We start from the raw sequence: 20,316 nt of genomic DNA, 5'->3' as shown, positions 1-20,316 counted from the left end.
ATCTCAGCAGGCTGCAAGGCAGATGGCAGCTCAGGACTCAGGATGTTGACCAGTTTAACTGCTATGCTCAGCACTGAGGAACTTCCCCAGCAGTTGAGATTCTGTGAAACTTCTAAGCAGGAATCGAAGAAAAAGCAATACTGCAACTTATCTCAAACATGCATAATAATCAAGTACACAGGCAGGAGTGAGCAATCAGAGGTGACCAACCTGCACTTGCGTCGCAGGGCTTCAGTCACTAGCTCAGCACACAATACAAGGTCACTTCATGTCACCAGAGGCTTCCGGCCTAAGAACACACTCCAGGTAGGGTCCAACTACATCATTTAAACAAACAAACAAAAAGCAAAGAGGGTACAAAATACCATAGGACTTGCGTACAGAAATGAAGGCAGGGGGAGTAGGAGCATGTATGTGCAGAAACTGTAAGGGAAAAACACTCCTATCTGAGGAGGGCAACTGGGACAGTTATTTTTGCCAGTCTGGGGCTTGAACTCGGGGGCTGAGCGCTGTCCTTTGTTTTGTTTTGTTTTTTGCCAGTCCTGGGCCTTGCACTCAGGCCTTGAGCACTGTCCCTGACTTCTTTTTGCTCAAGGCTAGCACTCTGCCACTTGAGCCACAACGCCACTTCGGGCTTTTTCTATGTGGTGCTGAGGGATCGAACCCAGGGCTTCACGTATATGAGACGAGCACTTTTCCACTAGGCCATATTCTCAGCCCCTCTTTTCTTTTCTGTTTTTGAATGTTAAACCATTTGAATATATATCCTTAATTTTTAATGCAAATGTCATAAATAAGTGTGTGTGTGTGAATGCTGGAGACTTAAACTCAAAGCCTTACACTCTCTCTTAGCTTTCTTGCTCACAGCTGGTGCTCTACCACTTGAGCTACACTTCTTTTTTTTTTTTTAATTAATTACATTTTTTTTTTTTTGTTTATGTGGTGCCAAGGAATCAAACCCAGGGCCTCATGTTTGCTAGGCAAGCACTCAATCACTTAACCACATTCCCAGCCCCCAAACTTATTTATTTATTTATTTATTTTTTGCCAGTCCTGGGCCTTGGACTCAGGGCCTGAGCACTGTCCCTGGCTTCTTCCCGCTCAAGGCTAGCACTCTGCCACTTGAGCCACAGCACCACTTCTGGCCATTTTCTGTATATGTGGTGCTGGGGAATCGAACCCAGGGCCTCATGTATATGAGGCAGGCACTCTTGCCACTAGGCCATATCCCCAGCCCCCAAACTTATTTTTTAAAAAGGGAAAAAATGTCTATGCACATAAAAAAATCCTGGAAAAATATACAATTGCAAATGATGGGTTATACGTAGCCAGTAGGAGCAGTGGGTAAAAAAAGACACATATATGTTTTTAGACAGTCTATACTTTAATTATTTCTAGGGTAGCAATACAATTTTTGCAACTTTTACTTTAAAAAAAAAAAAAAAAGAGCCAGGTGCCAGTAGCTCACGCCTGTAATATAGCTACTCAGAAGGCTGAGATCTGAGTCATGGTTCAAAGCCAGCCTAGACAGAAAAGTTCCCCTAGAACTCTTATCTCCAATTAATCACTCAAAAACTGCAAGTGGAAGCCAGGTGCCAGTAGCACACACCTGTATTCCTAGCCACTCAGGAGGCTGGGATCTGAGGATTGTGGTACAAAGCCAGCCTGGGAAGGAAAGTCTGTGAGACTCTTATCTCCAATTAACTACCAAAAAAACCCAGGAAAGGCACTGTTGCTCAAAGTAGTAGAGTGCTAGTTTTGAGCAAAAGAGCTCCGATACAGCTCAGGCCCTGAGTCCAAGCCTGCCCCGTGATTGACAAAGAAAAAAACAAAACAAAACAAAAAACAACTCCAAGTAGAGCTGTACAAGGTACCAGCTTTGAGCAAGAGCCCAGGGACAGCACACAGGTTCTGAGTTCAAGTCCTGCAACCACCAACAAACTATCAAACAAAAGCATTCTTAATGAACTCCAAGTTCACTTCTAAAGAAAATTCATAAATTCCCACAGCACTGTCTCACATTACTGAGTCATCTCATTGGCTCTATAATGATGTGCATCCGTGTCTCATCTATTAATACAACTGCAGTCTGTCCACCACTCCAGCTCTACTTTTTAGGGACAAAACTCCATGACAAATAACCAGTAAAAAACAAAAACAAAAAAATGAGCAATCTGAATATCAACCAAGCCCTACTGAGGACAAAACAATCCACCAAGCTAAGAGAGTATAATAATCTTACATGAATTTGTGCACAAGTATTAGCAATGGAAAACAGTACCAAGTAAAAACCACTCTGAAAAGTGTCCTTCCCAGAAACTGAAAATTCCAACAATTTGCATGTACACATGTATTAAGAATGTCACAAAATTCCCCAAGTGGCAGCCAGATTTCTTAACAGAACTCAGTACATTTTTATCTTGGGTTATTTTCTTTGCTTAGGAAAATTCCTAAGTAATGTCTGAATGTGGAAAGGATATGGCTAAAGGGATAAAGAATATGAACTTCTGTGTAAACTAAAAGCAGAAGTCTGAATTTCTGGGGAAAACAGGAGGGTGTATGAGGAGTCCAGTATGAGAGAGCTCAACACTACACAAAAGATTGTGCTAAAAAGAAATGATGAAAAATCAACCCTCATTTTGAGGGCTGAATTTACTGTCCCACCCTGAGCAATAAAAAGCAGAAAAGACATATGAGAAAATGATGCCAGATGTAAATGGAAGAGCCTCTGTGAACAGTTAAGAGAAGTGCTGACACAAGTGGAGAGGAAAACCTACACAGGAGGGACCCATACAACAATCAGAAGTGGAGCAGTGGGGGGCCGAGAGGAGGTGGCCAGAAAAGAAAGAAAAGCTTCAAGAATCTACAACAAAAATACATGCACTAGAACTGAATGAGATTTCTCACAGTACAAGGACTGCCAGGGCCCGACCTCTGTTTGGAGTGATATCTGCATGTCCTCCATAATTACTAAAAATGAACTCACAAGACTAGTAAGTCTTGATCCTAGGGATTGAAAGTTTCTAGACACATCTTTCAAGTTACTAACTTCTCCAAAAAGATATCATTTCTTGCCAGGTGCTGGTGGCTTATGCATGTAATCCTGGCTACTCAGGAGGCTGAGAACTGAGGATTGTAGTTCAAAGCCAGCCTGGGCAGCAAAAGCCATGAGACTCTTATCTCCAATTTACCACCAGAACCCTGCAGTGGAGCTGTGGCTCAAAGTGGTAAAGCACTAGCCTTGAGCGGAAGAACTCAGAAGAACTCAAGGGCAGTGTCCAGGCTCTGAGTTCAAAACCCACGACCAAATTAAAAGGAAAAAAAAAAGATTTCTAAAGGGGGCTTGACAGATTCAAAAGCACCAACTAACAAAAGCAGAGATGGGAAGACAAAAACGTATTTATTCTGAGCCAGATCTCAGATGTATGCTGCACCATTCTGTTATTATTGGCACCTACAAAGAATGTGCCTTCACAGCGGCTCTGCCCAAAGCCTGCCAAATGGCAACTTGAGTCCACGTAATATTCTTCCACATTGTGCAGAAGGAGTTCTCCACAGCACAGGGCTCCTTAGCTACTTTGTGCAGAAAAGAGAACAGTCTGTTCCTCAGTAAAACCATTACTTAAATCCTATCGCAGGACTTAACTACGTTTATTTCCTAAGTAAAATACAAATATAAAAAAGGAAAGGGATAAGAGGAAACAGAATTGCACTGTGCTGACACAGAGACTTGAAATACTAGTTAAGATTATATTGAGTCAAGTGATGTTTAAAGGACATAACTACAACAAGTCTGACTGAGGCATAGATGGATTGAGTCTCATTATTAGCCTCAAAAATGCACAAAAACCACTTTTCAGCAAATCGACGTTCACAGCTCTTAGGGATGCTCTGTCAGAAATGGGTCGAAGTCTGGAGACGTTTTCTCCATGCCTGGTGTGATGTAAAAGCAGTGTCTGTTGTCACATGGTATCCGTAAGCTCACAGCTGGCCTTAGCAGTGAAATCGAGTGGAAAACTTAGGAGACACGGGCACAGTCAGAGGCTGGTCACTTGACTTCACCTCCAGAGCCTGGTACTTGCGTATTGGATTTGCCTTGTGCACCTGCAGAGTAAGGAAATCAATGTTACCATGGACAGGGATATGATGGGAGAGAAGTATGCTTATAGCTGCTCTTCATTTTCTTTAAAAATGTTTAGGGCTGGGAATATGGCCTAATGGCAAGAGCGCTCCCCTCGTATACATGAAAAGCCCTAGGTTCGATTCCTCAGCACCACGTATGTATAGAAAAGGCCAGAGTGGGCACTGTGGCTAGAGTGGCAGAGTGCTAGCTTTGAGCAAAAAGAAGCCAGGGACAGTGCTCAGGCCCTGAGTTCAAGGCTCAGGACTGGCAAAAAAAAAAAAAAGGTGGAGACTTATGTCTAATTAACCAGCCAAAAAAAGGAAAAGTAAAATTAAAAACAGTAGAGCAGTGGCTCAACACTTAAATGGTAGAGTTACCAGCCTTCTTGAGTGAGAAAGCTGAAGGGACAGTGCCTAGGCAGATTTTTTTTTTGAGGGGGGGGGGAGGTGTCAGTTGTGGAGCTTGAAAGCAGGGCCTAGGCGCTGTCCCTGAGCTCTTTTGCTCAAGGCTAGCACTTTAGCCACAGTTCCACTTGTTTCTGGTGATTAATTAGAGATATGAGTCTCAAGGCTTTTCCTGCTGGAACTGGCTTCAAGCCGCGATCCTCAGATTTCTGAGGATCAGATTTCAGCTTCAAGTAGGTAGGATTACAGGTGTGAACCACTGGCACCTGGTCGGCAGATTCTTTTTTTTTTTTTTGCCAGGGTGGGGACTTGGGACTCAGAGCCTGAACACTGTCCCTGGCTTCTTTTTGCTCAAGGCTAACACTCTACCTCTTAAGCCACAGTGCCCACTCTGGCTTTTTCTATATATGTGGTGCTGAGGAATCGAACCCAGGGCTTCATGTATACGAGGCAAGTACTCTACCACTAGGCCATATCCCCAGCCCCTGGCAGATTCTTAGTATTCACCAAAAACATGGACTAAACCAAAACCCAACAATAAAGAGGAAGTAAACAGGAAAGGCTGCTGGAGAAGACATGTCCCATCTATTCCTTTTGTTTAAATTGGGCCAGATCGGTTGCACTGGCATCATTTGTGCTTTAAAATACTGCCACTGGCTTACTCTAAAAATTCTCTTAGAAAGGTTTCTTAATAGGGACCAAACATTGAAGAAAAAACAAAAAAAATCAGAAAAGATTGGGGATGGAGCTCAGTGATAACAGCGCTTACTTTGCATGCATTAGAGTCTGGCACAGCAGAAATAAAACAGAAAACCAGAGACAATCTGGGTTAGTCACTATGCATGTTGGCCAATTACCAGTTCTTTCCGTAGCCTGGCCAGCTCCTCCTTCTTCTGCTCTTCTTCCTGTTGCCTGGCCTCTTCCAACTGCTGGATTTTCTGGGCTTCTGCCTCAGCCATTCTCTTTTCCAGTTCCTGCCGCTCCTTGGCTCGCTTCTCAGTGGCAAGCTGAAAAGGTTCCTGAACTAGAGAACCAGAAAGGCCCTCTAAGCACAGAGAGAGAATATTGGTGCACTGACAGTACGTGCATAAACCTAACATCCCTTTCCCCCCAACAGGACTGAGACAAGTGGCAGAGACATAGACAACAACAAAAGCCTGAGCATGGCCACATTTGTAATCCTAGCTACTCAGGAAGCTGAGATCTGAGGAAAACAGTTCAAAGCTAGCCCAGGCAGGAAAGTCCATGAGACTCTTATCTCCAAGTAGCCACAAAAAAGTGCGGGAAGTGGAGCTGGTGCAAAAAGGCTCAAGGACAGTGCCTAGCCCTGAGTTCAAGCCCCTAGGACTGGCACACCAAAGCAACAAGCAAAAGCCTGAGTAATTTAGGTTGAGTAAATCACCTGTAACATGTCCTGGAATTTTAAAAGTTGGAAGGGCCTCTGGAAATCATCTAGTATAAGTGGGAAGGCAGCAACACCCATAGAAGTAAAGCAGCTTGCTCAAAACTACAAGGTGGCTTAAAGACAGATGTAGAAGAAATTCTATTTCCCAATACACTAACCAATGCTTAACAAATCCAATGCTTTACATCTATGGCTTGCTTCAGGATGATCTGCAGAAAAGATGTTTTGGGGCCTCTCTCTCTAACTTTGGGTGGGAAAAATGTGTAACTTGTTGAAATGGCAGCTGCTTCTACCACCAAGCTGGAACCAATACTTTCTACATTCAAAGGAAGTTATAAGGGCCCAACAAAAGCAAAAGACTGGGTGGGTGTAGGGAAAAAAAGCTACCATCCTCTAGTTAGCATGTCTGGTTGGCACAGCATTGCCCTGGCACTTGAGTCCAGTATTCCCCTGAAATTCTGACAATTCACCACAATCCTCTAATAGTGTATAGAATACTACCAGCAACAGATCTTTTCTCTTTCTTGGGAACAAAGGGTTCCTGGGAGGTGACAGTGTTTGGACGAGCCTTGAAACAAGCTGCTTCTTTCTGCTGTTTCAGTTCTTCCTCCAGCTGTTGAGAAGAAAGTCAGTCAGGCAAGTACATAAATTCTCATGACTACCACAGCAATAATTCAAGTTCTAATGTTTCTGAATTGTTTTCTCATTAAAGACAGCGGATGAGTCGATTGCCAATGGCTCAGACCTGTAATCCTAGCTACTCAGGAGGTGGAGACATGGAAGACTGCAGTCAAAAGCCAGTATAGGCAGAAAAGCCCAAGAGACTCTATCTCCAAATAACCACCAAAAATCCAGACTGGAGACGTGGTTCAAATGGTAGAGAAAAAAATTAAACAAGGGGGCTGGGAATATGGCCTAGTGGCAAGAGTGCTTGCCTTGTATACATGAATCCCTGGGTTCAATTCCCCAGCACCACATATATAGAAAATGGCCAGAAGTGGTGCTATGCCTCAAAGTGGCAGAGTGCTAGTCTTGAGCAAAATGAAGCCAGGGACAGTGCTCAGGCCGAGTCCAAGGCCCAGGACTGGCCAAAAGAAAATTAAACAAGGGCTCAAGGTTCTAAGTTTAAGCCCCTGTACTGGAATTAAAAAAAAAAAAAAGATAGGCTGGGTGCCAGTGGCTAACATGTATAATCTTAGCTACTCAGGAGGCTAAGATCTGAAGATCAAAGTTTGAAGCCCAGCCTGGGCAGAAAAGTCCCCATGGGACTTTTATCTCCAATAAACTACTCAAAAAAAGCTGAAGGCTGGGAATGTGGCTTAGTGGTGGAGTGCTTACCTAACATGCATGAAGCCCTGGGTTTGATTTCTCAGTGCCACATAAACAGAAAAAGCCAGAAGTTGTGCTGTGGCTCAAGTGGTAGAGTGCTAGCCTTGAGCACAGAGGCTTAGGAAAGTGCCCAGGGCCTGAGTTCAAGCCCCAGGACCAGCAAAAAAAAAAAAGATAGATGATTTATTATAACTACATGTGCATGTCATACATGTACACATGCACAGACGCGCACGTGCGCGCGCGCGCGCACACACACACACACACACAGCCCTGAGGCCACATGTAACCTAGAAAACTTAGAATATTTACTATCTAGACCCTTACAGAAAAATGCGCTGACTCCTCTTAGCTAAGCATATACTACTATAACCAAGTATGTCAGCCTAGATACTTTCAGTAGTCTGCCTGACTGAGTGACAGACAACCAACCACATAACCAACATACACTTGGCTACTTTCCCATCTCCCACCTGGTGTTTCCACATCTCTTCCTTCTGAGCACCTCTTCGGTCAGTCTCCAAGACGAAAGGTTCCGTTTGGGTCACATTCTTTACCTTTTTCTCTGGCAGGTTAACAGTATCAAAATGAGGCAAGGGAAGTGCCTTAAACTTGGGCACCTAATAAAAAATAAAATGAGACTTAAGATAAAGAACTCTCACCTAGGGCTGGGGATATAGCCTAGTGGCAAGAGTGCCTGCCTCGGATACACGAGGCCCTAGGTTCGATTCCCCAGCACCACATATACAGAAAACGGCCAGAAGCGGCGCTGTGGCTCAAGTGGCGGAGTGCTAGCCTTGAGCGGGAAGAAGCCAGGGACAGTGCTCAGGCCCTGGGTCCAAGGCCCAGGACTGGCCAAAAAAAAAAAAAAAAAAAAAAGAACTCTCACCTAGCACAATACCAGGGAAGTGTAATCCTAGCACTCACACAGATTCCAAAGTCTGTGATCAGCCCTCAGGCTGCCAAGACAGACACAATCTCAAAAACAAAAACAAAACAAAAAAGCACTATCTGCTACTATCTGCAAATGTAGATGAAAGTACAATTTGAGCCGCCTGCAGGTCTTACCTGTAATCCTAGCTACTCAGGAGGCTGAGATCTGAGGATCATGGTTCAAAGCCAGCCCAGGTAGGAAAGTCCATGAGACTCTTATCAAATGGTAGAGCGTTAGCCTTGAGCTGAAGAGCTCAGGTACAGCTCACAGGCCCAAAGTTTAAGCCCCACGACCAAAAAAGAAAAAAGAAAAGTTCAACTTGACGGATCAGAGAATAGTATCATGCTCCTTTTTGTAAATAAATGAAAACACTTGGGGAGAAAGATGGCGCCGACAGAATAGGGAGGCACCCTGACTCGCTCCAACTGAATAGCGAGCTGGGAACTCCAACACCCAACACCCCATCAAGAACCCAGCAAAACCAGCAGCCAGAAGCAGTGGAGAAACGCAGGAAAACAAAAAGGAGCAAAAAAGAAGAACTGAAAACCTACACGGAGCCGGAGAATCTCCAGGGCACCCTCCCCCCACCAGCGGACCTTGGCCTAAACAGGGCCAGGCTGGGAAAAGGGAACCCGGCGATCGGCAGACAGGCTGCCAGGAGCGCAGAATTCAGATAGCGGGAGACCCCACGGACACAAGGGAGGGTGCGAACCAAGACCCACACCGGCAGCGACGAGAAGTTCGGGTCCACACCGGGTTTGGACAAGGGAACCCAGCGCGGCAGAAAGAGGGAACCGGAGAAGCCACCACGACACTTAGCCAACCCCTGAAGGACCAATGGCTGCGCGGGACACACACACAAAGCAGTAACAGTGAGTCCCCCATTATCCCCTCCCCCAACGGGAGACCAGCTATCAGAGACCCAAGCCCTACAAAGAAGCTAGATCTCCCTCCCTCCCCCTCCCCACCCCAAGGGAACAAAGAACCCCCAAATCAGGCGGGGAGCTCCCATCAGGCGCTAGGAAGCCAGTTTAGCAGGGGAAGGGCGGAGCAGCCCCAAGGCCCCACAGGTTCCTGAACTGGCAGAACCGGCCCCGCCCCCTTCCCAACAGGGGCCGGGGGATGGCCGGCAGTGCAAGCCCCACCTGAGGCGCCTGAACCTCGCAGACTCTTACAACTAAAATCACAGGTGCTGGTGGGCAATACCAGCCCAGCAGGGACACCTGGGCCTGATCACGTCCCCCCCCTCGCAGCGGAGGCAAGGTCTGAGGGTGCTAACCCACACCCGGACAGCCGATCCCACTGGGCCCCACACATACCGCCCCCCCCCAACGGACTCGCGGGAGGGCGCAAACACAACCCAACAACCCAGGGCTCGCTCTGGGAGGCATATCCCGCTAAAGTGCCTGTTGTAGTGGACGCACAGCGCACAGGAGGGCGGGCCCCCGGCGACAGCGCCCGCTCTGGTAGGCGTACCCTGCACTGGTGGGCGGGGCCACAGCGACAGCACCTGCTGCCGTAGACACGCCTACACAGGAGGGAGGGAAGACCTACACAGATCTCCAGATGCGCAAATCACAAAGAAACATAACTCAGTTCATTAAAGGGCAAGCCAACTCGCCAGCTCCAAAAAGCAGCACGACTGAAGAGGAGATGGAGACTAAAAAAAAAAATGAGGCCATGTTAACAGGAATGATCGAAAGTGTCAGAAATGAAATCAGAAAACAATTCCAGGAGTTTAGAGTGGAAATCTGGAAGGACACCCAGGAAGCCAAGAAAGAAATGGAAGCAAAAATGGATACAATGAAAGCCTCCTTTAAAGAAAATCTCCACATCCTGAGAATTGAAATGCATGAAAAAATAGATTTAAAATACAACTCTTTAAAGGAAGAAATTTCCACGATCAGAGCTGATATGATAACGATAAATAGCTCTCTGACATCCATAAACTCCGCAATTGAAACCATAACACAAAGAGTGGACCATATAGAATCCAGAATCTCTCGCCTGGATGATGAAGCAGCCGACAACAACCAGAAAATGACCACACTCCAAGAAAAGGTGAAGCTTCAGGGAAGACTAATCCAGGAACTAATGGACAAAGACAAGAGATATAATCTGCGAATAACTGGAATAGAAGAAGGAGCCGAATACCAGAGCAGAGGGCTTCATCATGTTCTCAATAAAGTTATTGCAGAAAACTTCCCCAATCTCACAGGGGACCCCATCCAGGTAACCGAAGCCTATAGGACACCTGGCAGGCCAGACCCCAGGAAAACCACCCCAAGGCACATAATATTCAAGACTACAGACCTCAAGATTAAAGAGCAAATTCTGAATTCAGCCAAAGCGAAGAAGGAAACTTTCTTCAATGGGAAGAGGATTCGAATAACATCCGACTTATCCACACAAACTTACCAAGCTCGAAGTGAGAGGAAGAACACCATCCAAGTACTTCAGAATAACAATTTGCAACCTCGGATCAAATATCCAGCGAAATTGGAGTTCACATTCGAAGGGAAAACCAGATCTTGCCACACCAAAGAGGAGCTAAAGGAGTATGTGAATAAAAAACCAGCCCTACAGCGAATTTTAAGAGGGGAACCCCACCCAACAGAGATCGTAAAAGACACACACAGACAGAATCAGAAAGAAACTTCAATAGCCAAAGTCCAGCAGAAAGACCAGCTCACTAAAGACAAGAAAAAAAAAAAGAGGAAAAACAGCCCAACAAGAAAATGGAAGGAGAAAAAACACCCTTATCCTTGATCTCTTTAAATATAAATGGTTTAAACTCCCCAATAAAGAGGAGCAGACTGGCAGAATGGATTTGCAAACAAAAAGTTGACATCTGCTGTCTACAAGAGACCCACCTTACAGCAAGGGACAAAAACAGGCTTCGAATGAAAGGATGGAGCAAGATCTACCAAGCCAATGCACCCACCAAAACGGCAGGTGTAGCCATTCTGATTTCAGACAAGCTGGACTTCTCATTAAAGTCAACTCAAAAAGACAAGGAAGTACACTACATATTAATACAAGGAAAAATCCAGAATCAAGAAATCACGGTGATAAATGTATACTCACCGAACAAAAGAGGCCCTACATATGTCAAGCAAATTCTCACAGAATTACAGAACAAGATAGACGCAAACACAATCATAGTGGGTGACTTTAATACTCCTCTCTCTCTCCAAGAGACAGATCCAACACCCAGAGAATTAGTAAGGGAGCTGAGGACCTAAATAACACCATTTCCCAAATGGATCTAACAGACCTATATAGAACTAGAACCTTCCACCCTATAGAGACCCAATACACCTTCTTTTCAGCAGCCCATGGATCATATTCCAAAATAGACCACGTCATAGCCCACACAAAGAACCTCAGCAAATACAAAAGTATTGACGTCATCCCATGTATTATATCTGATCACAGTGGATTAAAGGTAACCCTCAACAACAAAGGATACCACAGAGGCTATACACACTCTTGGAGGCTAAACCCCACGCTGCTATCCAACACTTGGGCCACAGACCAAATTAAAGATGAAATCAACGAATTCATAAGCCACAATGACAAAGAAAACACATCACAAAGAAACCTACGGGACACAGCTAAGGCAGTACTGAGGGGCAAGATCATTGCACTCAGCACCCACATTAAAAGAATGGAAGCAGAGCAGGTGAATAACCTCACGATGAAACTAAAACAACTGGAGAAACAAGAAATGACAGAATCTAAAACAACTAGGAGGGGAGAGATCACAAAGATTAAAGAAGAGATAAATCTGATTGAAAATAGAAAGACCATTCAACAAATAAATAAGACTAAAAGCTGGTTCTTTGAGAAAATAAACAAAATTGACAGACCCCTTGCAAGACTTACAAAAAAAAGAAGAGAAGAGACTCATATACGTAAAATCAGGGACTCCACCGGAAAAATTACAAGTACACACGATATTCAAACAATCATAAGGAGCTATTTCCAAAACCTCTACTCAGCAAAAAGCAATAATTTTACAGAAATGGATCAATTCTTACAGAAGTACAAACTGCCCAAACTGAACCAAGAAGAAATAAATCAACTAAATAAACCAATAACTTACGGTGAGATACAGGGGGTAATCAAGAACCTCCCTACTAAGAAAAGCCCAGGCCCAGATGGATTCACCAACAAATTCTACAAAACCTTTAGTGAGGAGCTAATACCAATACTCCTCAAACTCTTCCACGAAATAGAAACAGAGGGAGAAATCCCAAACTCATTTTACAAAGCTAATATCATACTCATTCCCAAACCAGGCAAAGACCCAACAAAAAAAGAGAACTACAGACCAATATCACTAATGAACACAGACGCAAAGCTCCTCAATAAAATATTAGCTAACAGGATCCAGAAACTGATCAAGAAAATCATACATCATGACCAAGTAGGCTTCATCCCTCAGTCACAATGATGGTTCAACATCCGTAAATCAATCAATGTAATTCACCACATAAACAGATCTAAAATTAAGAATTACATTGTTATCTCAGTTGATGCCCAAAAAGCCTTTGACAAAATACAACATCCATACCTATTAAAAGCTTTGGAGAGAACAGGAATAGATGGAACATTCCTCAAAACAATAAAAGCCATATACAACAGACCAACTGCTAATATCATATTAAATGGAGAGAAACTTAAATCATTCCCCCTAAACTCAGGAACAAGACAAGGATGCCCACTCTCCCCACTTCTGTTCAACATAGTGCTGGAATCCCTAGCCATAGCAATAAGGCAAGAGGAGGACATCAAAGGGATCCACATCGGCAAGGAAGAAATCAAGTTATCCCTATTCGCAAACGACATGATCTTATATCTGAAGGACCCAAAAAACTCAGTACCCAAACTCCTACACCTAATAAACCAATTTGGCAAAGTAGCAGGATACAAAATCAATCCACAAAAGTCAGCAGCTTTTCTGTATACCAGCAATATACAAACAGAAAAGGAAATTATGGAAACAATTCCATTTACAGTAGCCAAAAAAAAGAATAAAGTACCTAGGGATCAACTTAACCAAGGACGTGACGGACCTATTCAATGAAAACTACAAAAATCTAATAAGGGAAATCAAAGAAGACACAAGGAGATGGAAAGACCTCCCATGCTCATGGGTAGGCAGAATCAATATAGTGAAAATGGCCATATTGCCCAAATTGTTATACAAATTCAATGCAATACCTATCAAAATCCCAGCCACATTCTTCACTGAAATAGAGAAACCAATCCATAAATTCATATGGAACAGCAAAAAACCTAGAATAGCCAAAGCAATTCTAGGCAAAAAAAATAGTGCAGGAGGTATCACAATACCAGACTTCAAGCTCTACTACAAGGCCATCATAACAAAAACAGCATGGTATTGGTATAAAAGCAGATCGGAAGACCAATGGATTAGAACTGAAGACCCAGAAATAAAACCGCACTCTTACAGCCAACTGATATTCGACAAAGGAGCTAAAGACATACAATGGAATAAACATAGCCTCTTCAACTACTGGTGCTGGGAGAACTGGGCAGCCATATGCAAAAAACTCAAAAGTAGACCCAAACCTATCACTATGCACCAAGATCAACTCAAAATGGATCAAGGACAACATCAGACCTGAATCCTTGAAACTACTGAAGGACAGAGTAGGAAAGATGCTAGAACTTATAGGCACAGGAAGGAACTTCCTGAATAGAGTCCCAGGGGCACAACAAATAGGGGAAAGACTCGACAAATGGGACTACTACAAATTAAAAAGTTTCTGCACAGCTAAGGTCATAGCCACCAAAATAGAAAGACAGCCAACGATATGGGAAAGGATATTTACCAGCACAGCAACAGACAAAGGCCTGATATCTGTCATCTACAGAGAAGTCAAAAAACTAAGCCCCTCCAAGCCCAATAAACCTATTAGGAAATGGGCAAAAGAGCTAAAGAGAGACTTCACAAGAGAAGATATAAAAATGGCAAAGAAACACATGAGGAAATGCTCAACATCCCTGCTAGTAAAGGAAATGCAAATAAAAACAACCCTGAGATACCACCTCACCTCAGTTAGAATGGCCTATATTCTCTGAACTCAGGAAACAACAAATGCTGGAGGGGCTGTGGGGAAAGAGGAACCCTTCTCCATTGTTGGTGGGAGTGCAAATTAGTACAACCACTTTGGAGAACAGTATGGAGGTTTCTCAAAAAGCTCAATATAGACCTACCCTATGACCCAGCCATACCACTCCTAGGCATCTACCCTAAACAGCAAAACCCAAGATATCAAAAAGACATTTGTACTTCCATGTTTATCGCGGCACAATTCACAATAGCCAAAATATGGAGACAACCCAGATGCCCCTCCACAGATGAATGGATCCAAAAAATATGGTACTTATACACAATGGAATACTACATAGCGATTAGGAATGGTGAAATATTGTTGTTCGCAGGGAAATGGTCAGAACTCGAACAAATAATGTTGAGCGAGACAAGCCTAGAACACAGAAAATAAAGGGGCATGATCTCCCTGATATATGACTGTTAACAAAGGGAGACGGAGAGACAGTAGAGACCAAGTCTGTGAATACTGTATATGTTCTTGATACATCGTATATTGCATATATGTTTACCTGACCTAGACAAGGGATAGAAAAACAGGACGTAAGATATCACAAGAAATGTACACACTGCCACACTGCTCTACTATGTAACTGTACCCTTTTTGCACAACACCTTGTAAAAAAATTTATGTTCAATTAATAAACAAATAAAAAAAAGAAAATGTGATTATGGTCCTAGCTTCTCTAATGACTTAGATGTCTAATAAACTAGAATTTGCATTTTCACACAAAAAAATGAAAACTTACCTCCTCTTTTTGCAGCTCTTTTATTTTCTTCTCCTTCTGTAGCTGGCGTTCTTTGTCCCGAGAGTCAAAGGAAAAGGGGCGTACTTCCACAGACCTTGGCTCTGGGAGTTGAGGCTTAAAAGGCACACCATAATGTGGCATGGGTTGAGCTCTTATCACTGCTGGTTCATCCTCTTCCTAAGAGAGAAACTGAGTTTATAAACAAGACTCTCATTTCTCCCACCTCCTCACTCTGAATGTGAAGGCAAAAGAGACACTATATGAGATACGTCAGTAACTAAAGCAAGTCATTTAACCTTACATGTCTTAGCTTCCTTTTCTATCAAAGAGAGACTGCAAAAGCCAGCCACCACCACATCACAAGGATGAAAGCAATGTGGAAGCATTTGGTAAAGAACTAACACAATTACTTTCAGAAGATCTTAAGCTTTTCATAGGAATGTTGGAAAACTAATAAGATTAGACATATGAGTAAAATGAAGATGAGAAGAAAGCACACATCCTAACCAAACATATATACACTTTGGCCTCTTTTCTGATCCAGCCTCCAGACTCCACTAAAACATGTGACTGGAATTAATAGTTGCCAAACCCAAAATAGGACCAAGTAAGTTGTTTGTGTTCGAGTAAGTAACATAAGATTAGTGTGTATTTTAGTTTCAAATAAACCTATAAAAAGGCTTGTGATTGAGATCTGCTATAAAATTACCACAATTCTGGATATTTATAAATAAAATGGGAGACGTAATAAGAAACTAATATGGGGCTGGGATGTACCTCAGTGGCAGAGTGCTTGCCTCGCAAGGGCAACATCCTGGGTTTGATCCCCAGTACCAAAAAACACACACAAAAAAGTAAATTAAAATAAAAACTCAAACAATAAGAAGCTAACATGGTCAATGACAGATTAAGTATTTCAGTTTGATGAAATATCACCACAGTTATCTAAGTGACCTGTGGGCTATCAAGGAGATGCTCTCAGAGAATTAAATTTTTTTTTTATTTATTTTCTTTTTCTACACCAGAACACAGAACTCAGGGCCTTTACCACTTGTGCTATGCCTCCAGTAATAAATGTTTGTATCTTTTTTTTTTTTTTTGTGGCACTGGAGTTTGGACTCTGATCTTCGTTCTTGCTAGGCAGGCATTCTACCAATCAGCTGCTGCATTTATGTCATTCTTTTTCTTGTGTGCCAGTCCTGGGGCCTGAACTCAGAAACTATGCACTGTCCCTGAGTTTTTGTGCTTAAAGGTAGCACTTTACCACTTGAGCCATAGGTCCTAGGTCCACTTCTGGATTTTTTGGTGCTTAAATGGAAGAGTCTCATGGACTATTATGTTCAGATCTCAGCCTCCTGAGGAGCCAGGATTATAGGCATGAGCCACCAGTGCCAGGCTAATATCATTCTAAAAAAAAACTCCAGGGTCTGGGAATATGGCCTAGTGGCAAGAGTGCTTGCCTCGTATACATGAAGCCCTGGGTTCGATTTCCCAGCACCACATATAAAGAAAATGGCTAGAAGTGGCACTGTGGCTCAAGTGGCAGAGTGCTAGCCTTGAGCAAAAAGAAGCCAGGGACAGTGCCCAGGCCCTGAGTCCAAGGCCCAGGACTGGCAAAAAAAAAAAAAAAAAAAACTCCAGACAACTGTGGTTGCCTTTGATTAAATGTTAAGGCTTAGCATGACTATGCACAAGGAAAAAGAACAACTGTACTCCCAAAGAATCACCTCATCTTCTCTTGTAGGCATTCGGACTCTGTTCTTCAATGCAAAGGCAGGTGACTTAGGAACGGTAATTGGAAGAACCTTCTTTTCAGGAACACCCTAGAAGGAATACACAACTCATTCAGACATCATAGAACAACCTCCACTAGGCTGTGTAAGATTAAAATCCTTTTCCTTAAGGAAAATTTCATGTATCATGTCAATAGATCCCCTCCACTCCCAGGCCTACGGAAATGACCTTCTCATGGATCGCAGGATTCACAGATGCTCCAGTCCTTTACAAAACAGTGTATTTAGCCGGATGCCAGTGGCTCATACCTGTAATCCTACTCAGGAAGCTGAGATCTGAGGATCTCAAAGACAGCCTGGGCAGGAAAGTCCATGAGACTCTCATGTCTATTTAATCACCAGAAGTGATGCTGTAGCTCAAAGTAGTAGAGCACTAGGCTTGAGCTGAAGAGTTCAGATACAACGCTCAGGCCCAGAGTTCAAGCCCCACGACCAACAACAACAAACAACAACAACAAAACCCAGTATATTTGCACATAACTTATACACATCTTTTCTTACACTTTAAGTCATCTCTAGATTACTCATAATGCCTAACACAATGTAAATGCTATGCAAACAGTTGTTTTTAGGGAATACTGACCAAGAAGAAAGTCTGTGTGTGTTCAGTATGAATGTACTTTTTCCCAAGTATTTTCTGATTACAGAGGATGAATCCAGAGATACAGATCCCACAAAGGGCAGACTGTGTCTACAAAATTGCTTATACTTCTGGGAGAGAGCGAGGGAAAGGATAACATTATCAAAAATAAATGTACTCTTTTTTTGTTGTGGTTGGTCATAGGGCTTGAACTCAGGGCCTGGCGCTATCCTTGAGCTCTTTTGTTCAAAATTAGCACTCTACCACTTTGAGCCACAGCTCCACTTCTGGTTTTTGAATGATTAATTGAAGATAAAAATCTCACAGGGACTTTACTGCTCAAGCTGTTCTTGAACAGCAATCCTCAGAACTCAGCCACCTGAGAAGCTAGTATCATAAGCATGAGCCACCAGTGCCCAGCTAATTTTTTTTTTTTTTTGCCAGTCCTGGGTCTTGGACTCAGGGCCTGAGCACTGTCCCTGGCTTCTTTTTGCTCAAGGCTAGCACTCTGCCACTTGAGCCACAGCGCCACTTCTGGCCGTTTTCTATATATGTGGTGCTGGGGAATCGAACCCAGGGCTTTATGTATACGAGGTGAGCGCTCTACCACTAGGCCATATTCCCAGCCCTGCCCAGCTAATTGTTAACCCTGGAAAAAAAATATTAACTTCAGGATGCTTTTCACTTACTTTAAAAAAAAAAATAGCATGAACAAAAGTAGGGCTCAAAAGTAATATGTTGTTTTAGTTTCACCAAAAAAATGTTTGACTCTAAAGCAAGCCAAAGATAAGACAGTAAGCTAGGCATGGTAGCATATGCCTATATTCCCAAGTACTCAGGAAGATGAGACAAGAGGATCTCTCGAGCCTTCAGGCTTAAGACCAAACCAAACAACACAGAGACCTCATCTCAGAAAACTAAAGTAATGAACTATATGGTAGGACATGTATAGTTTACATGAAAGTACTACAGTATTTTAATTAACGGGCTTGAGCATCTTCAGATTTTGGTATCTGAGGGGTGGTCCTGTAACCAATCCCCCACAGATACTAAAGAGCCATGGTATCTGAATGAGTACAGAGCAGTTCCTGGAACATGACAACAGCACAATGATGATAACTCTACTATACATTGTCAACGTCAGTTCAAAGGCTGCCTCTTTCATAAAGTACCTTCCAAATCTTCTGAATCATTCTCTCTAAATTCCTTATACTTTAAGTCATCTCTAGATTACTCATAATGCCTAACACAATGTAAATGCTACGCAAGGTTATGTTATGTATTCTCACCTCCAGCTACTAATATAATAATGCCCTGTATACAGTATCATTTGAATGTTTCAGGGGCTTCAACTATTCTTACCATGACATCTTCCAAAATCTTAGTAGGGCAAGGTTTGGAATGAAACTCAAAGTGTTCATCCTCTGATTTCTTCTTTGAATCTCGCTCCTGAATTCTTTTCTCAATTTCCAAATCAAAGCCGATAGGCTGGGTGGGTGGTTTCACAGGGGGTTTCTTGGGCAAGAGGGGCCCACCTTCAAGAATTCTGGGATCAAGTTCCCGTGCTTTGAACTTGTATCTGTAAAATGAGTGTTTAAATGACAACCACAAGATGAAAAAGAAGAAATGAAAACTAAACAAGGTATAGCAAAAACAAAAACTAATCACTAAAATGACCATCCACAGAAAATACAGTTTCTACTCTCTATATTCTAGGTGGTCCCAAAATCTCTATTTTTCTTTTTACTTATTTTTTCATATCCATACACTAAATCTTATTTTTTGTTTAAGGTAGTACTGAGGTTTGAACTCAGGGCCTCACACTTGTTAGGCAGATACTCTACCACCTGAACCATACACTGCAGCTCATTTTTGCTTTATTTTTGAAGTAGGGTTTTATATTAATACCCAGGTCAGCATGGCCCACAATTCTATTTATATTTTCCATATAGCTGGGATTGCAGATGTGAGACACAGTGTCTGGCCTTGTTTCCAGTTTTGATACTAATAACAATGCTGTAGCAAATATTTATACACAAATTTTCATGTGTATTTGGGCCAACATTATGGTTTGCCAACTTAGTAGTAATTCACTCTAAGTTTGTAAAGATTTCTAAGTATGTAATATTTCTAATTTCAAGCTTTTATTTTTCACCTATATAGGGATTTGAACTCAGGACTTCTTGATTGATTTGTCTTTCTTGCTCAGGGCTGGCACTCTACTACTTAAGCTATGCCTCCAATCCAGCTTTTTACTGGTTATTTTGGAGACAGAGTCTCATAGATTTTTCTGCCTAGCCTAGCTTTGAAGCAAGGTTTAATCTTGAGCTTTTAAAAAATGATCTAGAGGCGGAGAATGTGCCTTAGTGGTAGAGTGCTTGCCTAGCATGCATGAAGCCCTCCCTGGGTTCAATTCTTCAGTACCATATAAGCAGAAAAAGCCAGAAGTGGAGCTGTGAATCAAGTGGTAAAGTGCTATCCTTGAGCAAAAGAAGCTCAGGGATAGTGTGAAAAATTGAATTCAAGCCCCAGGACTGGCAAAAAAAAAAAAAAATGGGTATTTTTTAAATCACCTTTTAGATGAGTTTGTTCCATTATATTCAACTAAAGAAAGAGATGGCTTTAAGTTCCTCACTAATACTTACTCTGAACTCTTCATTCTACTTCTACTCACTCACTGAAATAAAAAAAGGGCTTAGGATGGCTGTTCTTCAAAATTGTAAACAGTTCTTAGCTCATAATTATGTTTTCAATTATGAAAGCATTCTATTCTGACAACTAATTTCCAGATTTCAATGTATTATTTAAGAGCAAAAAATAGAGCTATGTTTTATATTTTACTATCTATCATTCC

General features: G+C 42.6%; 1 protein-coding gene across 3 annotated transcripts in view; it reads right to left on the bottom strand.

Moving 5' to 3' along the window:
- Positions 1-3,634: 3,634 nt before the first annotated feature.
- Tpx2 (TPX2 microtubule nucleation factor) overlaps positions 3,635-20,316 on the bottom strand; it is a 52,335-nt gene continuing 35,653 nt past the window's right edge. For 2 of the 3 annotated variants that reach the window (XM_048348963.1, XM_048348962.1), the window contains exons 11-17: positions 18,825-19,041; positions 16,817-16,912; positions 15,090-15,266; positions 7,735-7,881; positions 6,434-6,545; positions 5,385-5,572; positions 3,635-4,104 (exon numbers count right to left, since the gene is read on the bottom strand). In XM_048348963.1, coding sequence (XP_048204920.1) covers positions 3,994-4,104; positions 5,385-5,572; positions 6,434-6,545; positions 7,735-7,881; positions 15,090-15,266; positions 16,817-16,912; positions 18,825-19,041 — 1,048 coding nt within the window. In that variant the 3' untranslated portion in view covers positions 3,635-3,993. The remainder of the gene's footprint in view (positions 4,105-5,384; positions 5,573-6,433; positions 6,546-7,734; positions 7,882-15,089; positions 15,267-16,816; positions 16,913-18,824; positions 19,042-20,316) is intronic. The other variant, XM_048348964.1, reaches the window with a different exon arrangement.

Source organism: Perognathus longimembris, chromosome 6, assembly GCF_023159225.1.
Source record: "Perognathus longimembris pacificus isolate PPM17 chromosome 6, ASM2315922v1, whole genome shotgun sequence".
Classification (NCBI taxonomy): domain Eukaryota; kingdom Metazoa; phylum Chordata; class Mammalia; order Rodentia; family Heteromyidae; genus Perognathus; species Perognathus longimembris.
Note: the sequence above shows the minus strand (reverse complement) of the source record. Positions and strands in the feature narration are given on the sequence as shown.